The 13,850-nt window shown below is 36.5% G+C and overlaps 1 protein-coding gene across 2 annotated transcripts in view; it reads right to left on the minus strand.

The window, feature by feature from the left end:
- Positions 1–13,850, minus strand: part of SKAP2 (src kinase associated phosphoprotein 2) — a 121,657-nt gene that overhangs the window by 41,344 nt on the left and 66,463 nt on the right. For both annotated transcript variants that reach the window (XM_059479741.1, XM_059479735.1), the window contains exons 5-7: positions 9,927–10,004; positions 9,127–9,210; positions 297–421 (exon numbers count right to left, since the gene is read on the minus strand). In XM_059479741.1, coding sequence (XP_059335724.1) covers positions 297–421; positions 9,127–9,210; positions 9,927–10,004 — 287 coding nt within the window. The remainder of the gene's footprint in view (positions 1–296; positions 422–9,126; positions 9,211–9,926; positions 10,005–13,850) is intronic.

The raw sequence follows: 13,850 nt of genomic DNA on the forward strand, positions 1-13,850 counted from the left end.
AAGAAATCACACAGACACACTATACAATAGATATTAAAATGGTAATATTGAAATGACCAACAGATAAAGATGATAGATTTCCTTGCTCTTGACCAAAAAGATAATATTTGAACATGTACATACATATGTTTAATCAGATTTTTTTCCTAATATATGAATATACAATATATGCAAGCAAGGGCTTCCTTTTTTCATTAAGATATCAGTGACAGTTGTTTCACTGAAATGCTAATTCAGTAACTGGAATTGTAACAGCTTTGTCAATTAAATTTCAAGTCAACATAAAAAAGTCCAACCTGATAAATGCGCTTATCTGGAGCAGAGATTTCAAAACAACAATCTTTCTTCGCATCCTTCCGAAGGCTATTATTCATTCTGATGGTGTAGCCCTCTAAGGCAAATTCACCTTTCTGTTGTTTGTCTGTTGGAGATAAAAAACAAAGTTAGAGCTTCATTTACAACAGTGAATGTAAGTGGCTCAGCAGGTTATCATTTATTCAGATTTTGTTTTCTATTTCATGAATTTTACAAAGAACACGTAGGTTTTTAGCCAAATGATTAAGTGATGCTTCTGGAGATAAAGCTTTATTTTAAGGGAAGATGTACCCAAAAGTACATTTTTTCTGTAGGATGCCTAAGGAATTCCACAGGGGGATGTTTGCAGATGGTGGTCTTATTTAGTAAGAAGTGCGTGTTATGACACTTGTATCTAGGGAAAGCCAAGAACTGGAACTTGCAAGACACGTTTCCTATAAATCAGTGTCTCTTTCAGGTTCAGTAAACCAATGGGAAAACCTGTCTAGCTCAGAACTTGCTGAGCTCCCTCCTAAACTAACCACTTCACTCAAAAAATAAACTTCAAGCTTCTTTTTAAGCAATTGGAAAAGCTGCTTTTCACATTCTCCCACCCACTCCCAGATGTGCCTCCTTTCAACATGGCAAAAATACAGAATGAATTTTGCTATAAATTCAGGTGTGTGCATCTGTGTTCATTCCAAAAGCCATTCTCTCAAAACAGCAAATGTTTAATTAGCTAATAAAAGTACTGAGCCCTACCACAGTTTATTAGGTACAGCCATGTGGTTGTTTTAAAGACAATATTCTACTTTTCAAAGGTTCTGGTTTATAAAAGTATCACTTACAGCAGATCTGCCTTTAAATACACTGCATGTTGTGCAAGCGGCACCTGTGCACTCCTTTCGAGCCCTTCAAACCAAATTCTACAGCAGATTTTATGTGCTCTGGCATATTTTGGCAAATATTAAAAACAAACCAAAAATGTAAAAGTAATTAAGTTTTGCAATTTCTGCAGATCACAGTGCAGCATTCAAGTGAAGACTGGCATCATATTTCACATTTTGCACAGCCAAACAAAGAACAAAGTGCAGTTGCATATTTTAAAAATGTCATTTCGTGTCGGGCTTTTTTTACACAGAAGAGAAAAGCATTAATTAACAATAAGCACCAGGCACAGCAACCAAACTACTTTAAGTATTGCTGAATAGAACTTAGGTGCAAATTGAGCATCCATTGCTTATGCTTGTCAACAAAAGGAGAAAATTTCTACAGTAAATAAAATAGGAAAACTATTGTTTTCAACAAATTTTTGTCATATTTCTGGGAATTTAATAGGAAAGAAAATCTGTTTCCACTCCTGAGAGGGTAAAAATTGGCTAACAAAGCAATGTGAACATACATGGACATGAGTGCATTCATCAGTCAAATATTCTTTCTAGTAATCTTATGTGCACATCAACACATATTCTCTGTCCTTCCCACCTTTTTATGAACTCTCACCCAGGGCAAGCAAATACCTAATAACATAATCATATGAGAAAATCTGGGGCATCATTCTATTTTCACTTCTAGTCACTTCAACCACAGTAAGTTTTATTCTGCCTTAAATAAGTACTAATAATATAGTACTAATATTTTCTATTAGCTCAATCCTCCACCTCTATTTCAAACAGCACACACATGCAAATTTCATGAAATCACACCAAGGTAGATATTAGAAATAATAACTTGCAATAGGTTAACTAGGTTCCTTTTAATGAAATTCATTTCTGCCTAGGATTGTTATTGTTCCCTCCCTTGTGACCTCAGGGAGAAGATGAAGGGAAACACATTAATTTCTCACTCTCCCATGCTGGAGGTTTATCAAAACCCTAGAAGATAGGAACACGCAGGCAGAATAAACAAATACCAGGTTCAAAAGGTAAAAACATTTTGTCAAGATAAAAATGAGGCAAGTATTCAAATTTACTCTCTTGGATTATTTCTGAGACTGCTTCTCTGTGACATGGATGATCCCTTTTATGGTAATACACTTTTACAGAGCTAATCTCGAATGATCTTTGCACTGTACTCGTTCTTTCAAAGAGCATTGCAGTTAAACCACAAAGATGCTGTACTTTGGAAGACGATGGTGCATGACATCCATATCACATTTGATTGTTTTTCTCTTTATACGGTTTAACACGCTACTTCAGTGCTAATGAAAATTACCTGTATACACCACCAAATATTTATATACATCCATCCTTTGCTATTATAGTCTTTCAATGACCATTACAGCAATAGACTAGATTTAGCATTGCTGCTTTTACTTCCAATTGTCTTACCAGTAACCTCTGAATAAAGTCCAGTGTGGTGCAAATGAGGAAATTCTAAGAAAACGAGGTACTTCACAGCCCTGACTCAGAACCTGTTATAGTTGAAAGACTCTATGAATTCACACTCCCTGTGGCAGCAAGCCAGAGATAAGACCCAGTATGTCCTGAGAAATGGCTCCAGAAATACAGAATGGCAGAACACAGGTCAGCTATAGCTCAGTTGCCTGCTCTGATGGTGACAAACAGTGGAGGTCTAAAAATGCCATTTGCTCTTGCAGAATACACCTTTTCAGTTAGGACTGGAGACCAGCTGAAAAGGATCAGACTCCCCTTGATCACCACGGAGCAAACCATGACCCACAGCAGCTGCTCGGCCAGGCAGAGCAGTCAGGTGCAGGCTTGAAGGCAGAGCCATCCTGGCATCACCAGACTCAACAATCACCTCGACTTCACTGCTTGGCACAGGCTTGCAGCGAAACGGGTTTGCACTGACCTGGGCTTCTGGTTTCAAGATGCTTTGTACAATTAGGGCCACAGCGACTCCTGTGAACTTTCACATCACCAGTTAAATTGTTTGTATCAGAAATATTTTCTGGAGACTGTGCTTTAGGGAGAATTAAATAGTTTCTGATATTAAAATGTTTTGAAGACTTAAAGATTTTACTTGGAGAATTAAAATTAGATACCGGTAGTTTTTATAGCAGGAGTCAACAGTAGCTTCAAGAAGCACATTTACATTACAGATGTTTAATTTTCATTTTGAATCCCCAAATCAGAACCAGAGTTTTGCTTAGGCAGGAATACAACAACATATTTAGGAAGAACTAGGGAGATATATGCTGATGGAACACACTTCTCTGAAACACAATAACATTTTTGCTGTATGTTATTTTATCAAGAAAAAATTGTTGTTACATTCAACCACAGAAAACCCCTAAGTTGTGCCAGAAAAACATAAAACAGAAATGCAAAAAGTGTAGTATCAGTCTTGTAAAAATAAAAAGGACTGTGAACATCATCAAGCATAACTTGTTCCACAATGAAGCCAAATCTCATTTCAGCATAAGCTGTCCTTTGCTCTCATCTGCTCAACCTCCTCTTTCCCCTGTTTCCTATGTCAGGCACAGAACAGAAAAAATAAATCTGGGTCTGTGCAGATCATTTTGCAACAGGAATTTAAAATCACAAAAAAGTAGTATAGCAGAGGGGAGAGTCAGGAACTAAGTATTGAAAAAAAAAAAAAAACAAAGCTAGTACACAGAATTTTAAATTAACTAAATATGGGGGTTATATTTAACATAGAGGAAATTCAGATCTGAATAAAATTTGAAAGCCTTTAAACATTTCTCTCACATATAAACTTCATTCATCCTAAAAAGAGTTAAACATTGTTAAGAGAAACAGGGCCAATATTATATTGGGTAAAGAGAGTCTCAAGGGAAGCAGAGAAAAAGCGTTTTGAAGTAACCTTGCGTAACTTAGTCCATGGGAACATTTAAAACAAAGAAGGGTAAACCTTCAATGAGATCTTGAAATTACTGGGTTGTAAATTTGAGGCCTAAGGCAATGTGCTCATATTATTAGCACATGTAAAAAGACTTAGTGCACTCTGAAGAACAGAGAGGACTGGGATAGTAGAAAGGAAAGAAGTTACAGAGAAAGACATAAGGAACGAAGGCAAACAGAAAGATTTCAGAGAGTGATAAAGTATTTATAGATACTATTAGAATCTATAATTTAACTCTCTTCATCTTGAAATTAGGAACCTTTAAGATTTTACAGTATACATGGCTTCATGCTAAATGTAGTTTCGCATACTTTTCCATGTGCAGGATGTCTGCTATCAAAAAATAGCTCAGTGTAAGTATCTCCAAAATGGTAATTCCTTTTCCAGCTTTTGGACAAATACATGCACAGAAGTTCTTCCCTTTAAGACAGCAGATCTGAAACATAATCAACTTTTTTTTCTTCTTCTTTTTTCCTTTAATCTAGTCCTCTGAGAAACTGAAATTGTAAAATAATTAAGAAATGGAAGAAGTGATTTAGGGCACTGAATTGTTTACATTCTGTTTGCTTATACCCAGTAGTTATTTTTCAAATAACACATTATTAAAAACAAGTGTGAGTCTTGAGGTCTGAATTTAACAGTCTTACAGCAGAAGACTCAGTACACATTAGATAGATGCCTTTGATTTCCATCACCCTGCTACAAGAAGTCCTGTTGAGCATGCACAATTTCCTTTTCTGCCCAAATAGAAGTAGTTCACCACTGGCCTGGTCATCACGATCTTATTATTCAGAGAAATCCAGAACTATCATGTCCATGTTAAAACTAAAGAAATTGAAAAATAAAAAATAAACTCAGACTTTTCTAAAAGCCTCTGAATTATACCCCTTTTTAATATCATATTACTGGTGGGCAAGCAGATACCATTTTCAAGTTATAAAAATGAAAATAAATTTTTAGTGCCCATTAGCAGAGGAAAAATTACCATAATGTTATCAATTACTGTCTTGCTAAACATTTAGCCGATCTCTCCAGTTTGCTGAGACAGAAGGGCATATAACATTGTGGCCTAGTGAGAAAGAAGTAATGAAGCCATTAATTCAATCATTTATAAAGCAACAAATTAACTTTCCTTATTCACAGGCACTTTGAGGTCTGAAAGGTTATCCATACCATCTCGGTGTCTGAGGACACAGGAACAGCCAGAGATCATATAGAAAAATGATAGGGAACCAGGGCACTCAATTCAGGGTGCAACTGCATGGAAGAAAAGAAAAGAGAGGACTATAAAAGATTCATGGAAGGAAAGACGATGAAAAGGAGCACCAGGCAAGTTTCTCAAAATCCCACCCAGCTCTGACATTTGAGCACAGCCCTCTGCAATGCTGTGGGCCACGTGCTGGCAACTGATACTGCAGCACAGGCATAAATACACACGTGCATGCCACAACACCTATTTCTGACATGTGATTAGCTCAAACCTTTAAGCCTTGTTTCTTCATCTACTCCATTTATTGGTGATCAAGAGAAAAAATGCAGGTGACTCACTTAGACCGGTCTATATGGCTGGAAAAATTACATTGTTTCACTACCCAATGCTACACCAAATGGAGGAGAAAACTGAAGAGAAAAGAGGGAAACAAGAAATACACTGGCCTGCAGGCATCACAACTGTTGAAGAGATGCTTGGAGTTGTTTAGGTGAACACATACACAAACACACAGCCATTTACTGTATTTCACAGGCTTTATCTTGCAGTATATATTTCTGGACTAGGCCTTATTTTTCATCATTCAGCTTAGAGCAAATGATTCCGAAACTCTTCCTTACACATTTGTGAGCTTTATACACTTCCACACTTCTTGCTTTCCCAATGCAAAAAGGAGAGAAGTTTGGTTAGAAGAACTAAAACTGCTTTGGAAACAATAAATCTATACAAATAATAAAAAGTCATCCTATAGCCTCATATTAACCACTCAGTTACATTTCCACTGGTACTTAAGCATGAAAAAATCAAACTTCGGTCAACAAAAGACACATCACTGCAGACACAAAATAGCTTTCACAGTTTATTCACCTATGGTCTGGTTTTAAAACCAGACACAATTCAAAACAAGCCAAGGTGGATGCAGAAATCCCTGCTGTCTCTCAGCATTACATCCCCCAACACAGAGGCACTAGCAGCCCATCATCCATCTAAAGTGATGCAGGCAGCAGGAGTAAGCGCGTGTGGAATCCTAAACACTTTGAAACCAGGTTCACAATTTGCACAAAGCCACCACACACACACTTCAGTGCTGTTCTACAGTGGGTATGAACACACTCTGAATTTCTACATGGTCCAAGTTATCTGGTACAGCATCAAGGGTCACAGTAAAAGAAGGAGGCCCCCAGCACAAGAGCATGCTACAGCAGGTACCACTGCTGGCCACAACAGTGGGAGTGAAAACAGTTGCAGTGAGTAAATGACAGAGCTGCTCAGGATTGCCTCATCACACACCTCATCCATGCTGACACTGTGCAGCTGAACAGCGTGGTGAACTGCAGCATGTACCCCCACAACCATTAAGGTGACAGCTCACTTCTAACAGCATGCTAGCCTGCCATGGCTGGTGTCCAGTTTCTGCTCAGTGACAGCGAGTTGCTTCTGCACTGCAACAGGCACTTTTATATAGGATCACAGGCCTGAAGACAGTACCTCTGACCAGTCCAGAAAAACCTTTTTTTATTCAAAGACAGGTTCAGGAGTGACTTGGTCATCCCATATCACAAGATCAAGTCACTACACCAAGATTAACTAATTTTTCTGCAGTACAAGCACCAATCCAATGGAGGTAGGGCAGAAATTCATGCATCTGATTTGTTTGCTTCTTCCATGAATTACATGAATTACTGATTGGAGTCCAACTATGCCACGCTCTCTACAACTACATGAAAGGAGGTTGTAATGAGGTAGGGGTGAGTCTCTTCTTCCAAGTAACAAGTGATAATACAAGAAGAAATAGCCTCAAGCTGTACCAGGGAAGGTTTAGATTGGGTATTAGGCAATTTTTTTCCCTGAAAGAGTTGTCATGTATTGGAACAGGCTGCGCAGGGAAGTGGTGGAGCCACCATCCCTGGAGGTATTTATTACACGTGCAAATGTGGCACTTAGGACAGGGTTTAGTGATGGGCCTGGCAATGCTGCATTAATGGTTGGACTCTATGATCTTAGAGGTCTTTCCCAACCTAAATGATTCTGTGATTCAACACAGTTCCAATGGACCACGTGCCCCTCCCACAACCTTAGATTATGGATAGGAGGACCTTCCCCAAACAATCTTCAGCCTGCAAAAGCTCTAAATGCATTAGCCAAAAAAAAAACATCTCTATAGATCCATAAATGAAAGAGATCCCACAAAATACAACAGTCAATTCCTAACGTGACACCAACCTCCTGAGTGCTAGGGAATGTGCTTCTATGCATCTTAACTTTGAATACAGGTATTAAAAACTGCAACACAGACTTGATAATCAGGTTGTTGCAAAAGAAGAAAGACAAAGACCAGGTGGGCAACATGCCTGCCTTAATACAAAGATGACATGCTAGAAAGCATAAGTAATCATTAGCACAGCCATACAGAAAAGAATGTTAAAAAAAAAATCAAGCCTTTTTTTTCCTAAAAAAAAAGCAGACAAAAATACAAAGATTTTATAATCAACAACAATCTTTATGAACTAGCAATATCTTCTGAAAAAATAATAGCTATTTTTAAATAGCAATGTAAACTAGGCAATGTATAACTATATATATATAAGTAAACAGCATGTGATCATTTTCCAGAGAAATAATCAATCAGTACTGACAAATCCAAATCAGTATCATGCCACACCTCCTCAAAATTTTTGAACGAAGATTTTTCATGTTTGTGAAGCCTGATCAACCTGTAAATCCCAAGAAAAGAGTATAGAAGAAAAAGCAACATTTAGCAGACATGCTAGCAAAACTGAAAAGAGGACATGATGGGAAACTAGCAAAATGAAAACTGGACTGACAACTTGACTCTTTACTTCTTATGGTTTTAAAGAGAGGACGAGCTTAAATGAGTCAGTATACCAAGGAATGAAACAAACTGGAGCAAATCATATTAGTCTTTGAATAAAAAAGGCCAACATAATAACTACCTACAGTAATCTCAAAAATAAAAGGACAAACAAAAAGACAAAAAAAATTAAATGGAAAGTTTGCCCTAGAATTTTTTTGGGGGAGGTGGGGGGGGTGTTGGAAGACATTATTTTACTTTAAAATTTACTCAGATATAATCATGCATCATTTTGTTCACCCTTGAACATCAAATGTACATGTCACAGAATTTAAATATGTTTTATTTGACTGTCAATTTCAAAAATTCAAAGTAATATTACAACATTTATGCCAGATTCTTTCCAAACTGGCCATTTAAATTTGAAAGTCACCTTCAGAAGTTTGCTTTAGTTTCCTTTGCTGACTTCAGTTAAATACATTACTTTATTTCTAGCTTTTCCAGAGCATAAACTATTTAAAAAGAAATAAAGAACTCCACTGTGCAGCTTTTAGATTAATATTTTCCTGGACAGAACCATCTCTAAGGAACTTGGAAGGTATAATTACTAGAGGATGTTTTCAAATTAACATCCTATTTGGAGAGAAAGAACATTTTCTATCTAGTAAAAGAGTTGAATACCAGCACACTACCAAACTGAACAGCCAGCTGTTATTAGCAAACAAATTAGCTTTAAAAGAAACTTAAATTTCTTTTTCCTCAGTTTCCCTGCTTTAGAAAACACTGACAAGTTCTGACGAATATTTACACAGTTTAAAAATTCACAGAACTGTACAATTTTTTTTAAAAGAAAAGAACTTTCTTTTAAAAGTTTCATTCTATTTCTTAAAATTACCTTTTCTTTGCAGTTTCCAACTCCAACAAATCTTTCATATCCTTTTATACATTAAAATATAGTTGCTTTCATAATTGTTATAAGTACCTTTGTCACTTCCATAGTAATAGAAGACTGTCTTGCTGATAGCACACCAACGCTTCTGCCATTCAAAGCCAAGAAAACTGTGGTCTGAAATTAATACAACATGTGTTATGTTGGTTTATGCCATTATTAAATAAAAATGTGTTACTTCTTTTCAAGGGTGAGGTAAGAGGGAGGAGGAGCTAGGAAAAGACACTAAGGAAAGGAAACTAAGGAAATGCATAGCACTGAGAAGAAAATTAGAAATAAAAATTGGTGGTAAGAAAACAAATAAGAATTTTAAATCACATAAAGAGGGAAGTCATGTGTAACATTAAATATAAGGAAATAATGAACAACTTCCTAAATATTTCCTAGAGTTATCGCAGCATCAAGTGGGTATTAAAGTGACAATATAAGATTTATTGAATCAAGGTAAATATTGACTGAACCAAAGCTGAGATCAATATTTGCCCTCTTGAAGGAAAATAAATCTTGATGCTCACTGAAACATGAAGTCAACATATGGTACTTGTACATACGTTCCAAATGTTTTCTTCAAAAATATCTGAAAGTCTCTGAATTATGGCTGAGTGGACTTTCACAGCATGACTTTGTTAGTAAATAAATAGGATTTTCTTTCAATACTATAGAAGCAATTATGTGCTATGCTTCTTTTGCATAATAATGCTGCAACATTTCAGCTTCTCATGTTATTTATCACTCCTGTATAAAGTTGTTCATGTGTATAACATCAAATACAGACATACAGACTTCCAGGACATTAAATATGCACTAGCTTTCACAAAGATAGCTAAACTTACCTTTTCTGCGTTTTTCCAGGTATCCAGCCTTCAGAACAAACTGAAGATCCTGAGCTGCAACAGGAGGAAACTGATTGCCTGAAAGAAAAACAAATTCTGTAAAGCACTGCTTTTCAAGAAAACTGCTATAGAAGCATTAATAAAATTGTGGATTTTACGCTCTCAATATGCAAGAGCTACTGAAAAAAATTCTAGTAACTATTATGGCAGATTATTTTAAGTAAATGAAACGTCTACCTATCAATGTCAGAGCTGTTGCTGTTGTCCTCACCACTTGAGTAAGGAAAAATATAGCTGTGTAACAGGCCTTGCAAGTTTCAGAAGGAAAAGTATGTAATGAAACAAAATACAGCAACTGTTTCAAACATAGCCTGTAAAGCAAGCTGGATAATGAAAGCACTAAGTTTTCAAATAGGAGAAACCCAACCAAGAATCTCAATTGAACACAATTAAACCAGAAATGTGGTTTTGGATACCAGCTTCACACCAAAATACCTTGAAACAGCCTACAAGGGGAAGACCCTCTATTACACATCTAAAAAAAAGAAACCAGATGAAGAGACAATAAAAGGTGCTGCCTGTTGCTGACAGATTTTGCCTAATTTGCAATATATGACACAAAACTACTGCCTATAGGATCTATAGGTGATAATGGATAAACCAGACATTGTACAGACATCTACAAAACTGTTGACCTACAGACACTAATTTTAGACACCTTGTAACTATGTCTGCATTGGCAAAATGGTGAGTGTAGCTCACTGCATTTTTTCCTTTTTCTCAACTGCTAATTCATAGATGTGTAAGACTAACCAGCCAACCCTGCCTCATCTTAAAATACAACTTCAAATGTTAAAAATTGTGTCTTCCATCTCTCAACCTTTTCCTCCTAAAACAGAACTCCTAGTACTAAGAACAAGAATATGTTAGATGTGTATAATATTTAATATTAATATAAATATCATACTGCTTACCCTGAGCAAAAAAGCAGAACAAAAGGTACTCCTGTGCTGCTGGGTTCTTTAAGTAAGCAACACAGTGAAGTTCCTACTACTTATTATCATCAAATATTCATAAGAGTCACAGTAGGTAGGTGGCAAGTTTACAAGGCAGCCATTATTCATCAGAATATATGTAATCTCATTATGTTCTATCAATATACACATACAGAAAAGGACTGATATTAGCAGACAAATTCTGTGCTAAAAACACCACTTTAAATTATATAGTCTGAGTGAAAGATCAATGGTCTGACCTTGAACCAAGCACTGCCTCTGAAAGATTATGTCAATTTCCTGGGTTTTTAGGTTGTTCCTTAAAATTGATTTTTTTTTTAATTCAGTGTTCACAAATGGTTTGTTTTATGGTAGTTTTATTTAAATACAGTTATGACAGGAAAAAGACAAGAAAGAGATAGGAACATGCAGAGAATGCTGATTTTTAAAGCATGAAAATACTCAAAATGAGAAGACATTCTTTAAATAATACAACCAGCTCTTTAGACTGCAAAATATTTTTACACCAGAAGACAGTAGATAAAATTTTACTTACATTGATATTTCCACTTCATTTTTAAAATTAATATTACTTTTTAAAGATTAGGAGTATACTCATTTCTATTTTAGCTTCTATGGAATTCTAACTATTGTGTTAAAAATACAAAAGCAGAATCAACATGCATTTTAAAGTGATACAGCTGTCCTCCCTTTGCTTGGTAATATGCAATCATAGCCCAATATTAAATGGGAATTAAACACAAAGACACTTGATGGCTGGTATGTGATATGTTTAACAGTCACTTTAAAAGGTGATGTAATGATGGTATTATGAATGGGGGAGGTGAAGAATTTTTACAAATATTTTGTACACATATTTTTACAATTATGGATTGTGTGCTGCTTTATATTGGTCATTGGGAGGCATCAGTGTGCAACACTTAAAACTCCACCTCATCCAGTAGGGCTCATCTTAGAACAATGCAATCCCATGGATAAGGAAGACATAAAACATAAGTAAATATAGAAACAAAAGCAGCACACTCTTAAATTTCACAATTTAATAATTTCAACTGCCATTTAGATCTCTTTACCCAATATTGTTTGTATCAGTTTGGGCTTTGATGAGGAAGCTTGGCCAGTGATCATTTAGTGAACAGTGAAACCAAATGGGACAACACAGTCCCAGAGAATCACATACTCTGGGGACTCCCTAGTGTTGTTATTCTGTCATCTGAACTGACTGCTTCATAGAATCCAAATTCCACTCAATTTTGCTACTTCTGCTGATACAAGTCAAGATAAATTTGGTGATGGTATTTTCTGTAACTACATTTATTTTGAACAGGGCACTGAAAGTTTTTCCTTGAAAATTAAAAGAACATGCATGGAGAAAAGAGTGTTTCACTGTCTGCTGCCACTGCAGAAAAAAGTCCTCCTCCCACCCTTAACCTGTAGAGAAGCCATTTCCTTTTCTATTCCTCAAAGTAACTGAGGCAGTAACTCCAAAAAACAAACTGCAGCTGGTCAGCCCCACTGCCACTCACAATCTGTAAGTAGCTGAAGCAGAAACAGATCATATGCATGTTATTATCCTTCTGTCAGAGAAGCCTGGGAACCAAAAAATATGATGGAACTTTAGTCAAAGGGCAGTAGAAACAGACCCAGTCGTAATATCCCACAACACATACAGCTGTACAAGAAAGAAAAAGCATAAATCTGGTTAAATTCCTTCTTTCATTGCCCTGTACCTTCAGAAGGAAGGAGAGGGAGAATAAGTAGTACAAAAAGCATAAAGGAAAGAGAAAGAACCACCTCCTCCCAGATTCTCATGAACCACAGGTGTTGTGCATATGTGGCAGGAAGAAGGCACAAACATGGATTACCACTGTCCCAGTACTACAACAAAAACAACATGGGGAAGAAAGAGGAGAGAGTCAGTCACATTTTCCACACAGTTACTGCTGAGATTCTGCATGGGAAACTTCTAAGTTGTATTATCTATCTTTCTTCCTTTTTTTTTTTTTTTATTTCTTTACCATCTTGTCCATCTCTCAGGATTTAGAGTGAACTGCAACTGCTAGATGTGGGAACTCCCAGCAGAAAGTGTGGAATTTACACAGCAAGTTGGTTTTTGCAGTTGCTTGCAATCAGAATATTGCTTCCACATTAATTTGAAATACATCAGGCTTGGCACAAATCAAATAAAAAAGTATCACTAAAGCAGCATTATAGTATATTTACTATACTTGGTTACAGCAAAGCAGCATTTGCTTACATTATACCAGCAGCTGAGATCAGAGGTTTGTTAGCTGACTGCAGCATGAGACTTTGAATAAGACAGCTCAGTCTATAAAGAATCTAAGACAGAGGAATCCTGCCAAGAAAGAAGGCATTACTATGTATTTTAAGTAAAGAACCATAAAGCAAATTAAGCCACATGCTTCTAATCACATACTCCTCTAGAGCTCAGAATTTCCCATGTTATACTCCCATGCACACCCCAGGATGTCCTCACAACAAGGAGAATCTTCTCCTTCCCTCATGCAGGTGAAATGGCCTGAATTCCAGTTATCTGTAATTTTACTGGAGACTGTCCACTGTAAAAAATTAAATATGGAGATGCAAGAAGCTGGCATCCTGGGGATGCAGATAGCACCTACTGGTACTGCCTTCCTTGGGTGTCTCAATGCCTGCTCATGAGAAACTTATGGTCAAGCCCACTACAAGATCAGAGCAAAACTTCTCTCTCAAAATGAGACCATCAGAGATCACCATGCCTTCCTAGCATTGTATGGTCTGTTTCCAGATATCATTAAATGATTTAGAAATAAAGATGTTTAAAGGATCACAGTCTCCCCTGGCTTCACCTTTGGTACGCTGTGGTTTTTTAAGCCAATTTTAAACACCCAAGAGAAAAGTGGCATTG

Source organism: Ammospiza nelsoni, chromosome 1, assembly GCF_027579445.1.
Source record: "Ammospiza nelsoni isolate bAmmNel1 chromosome 1, bAmmNel1.pri, whole genome shotgun sequence".
In the NCBI taxonomy this organism is placed as follows: domain Eukaryota; kingdom Metazoa; phylum Chordata; class Aves; order Passeriformes; family Passerellidae; genus Ammospiza; species Ammospiza nelsoni.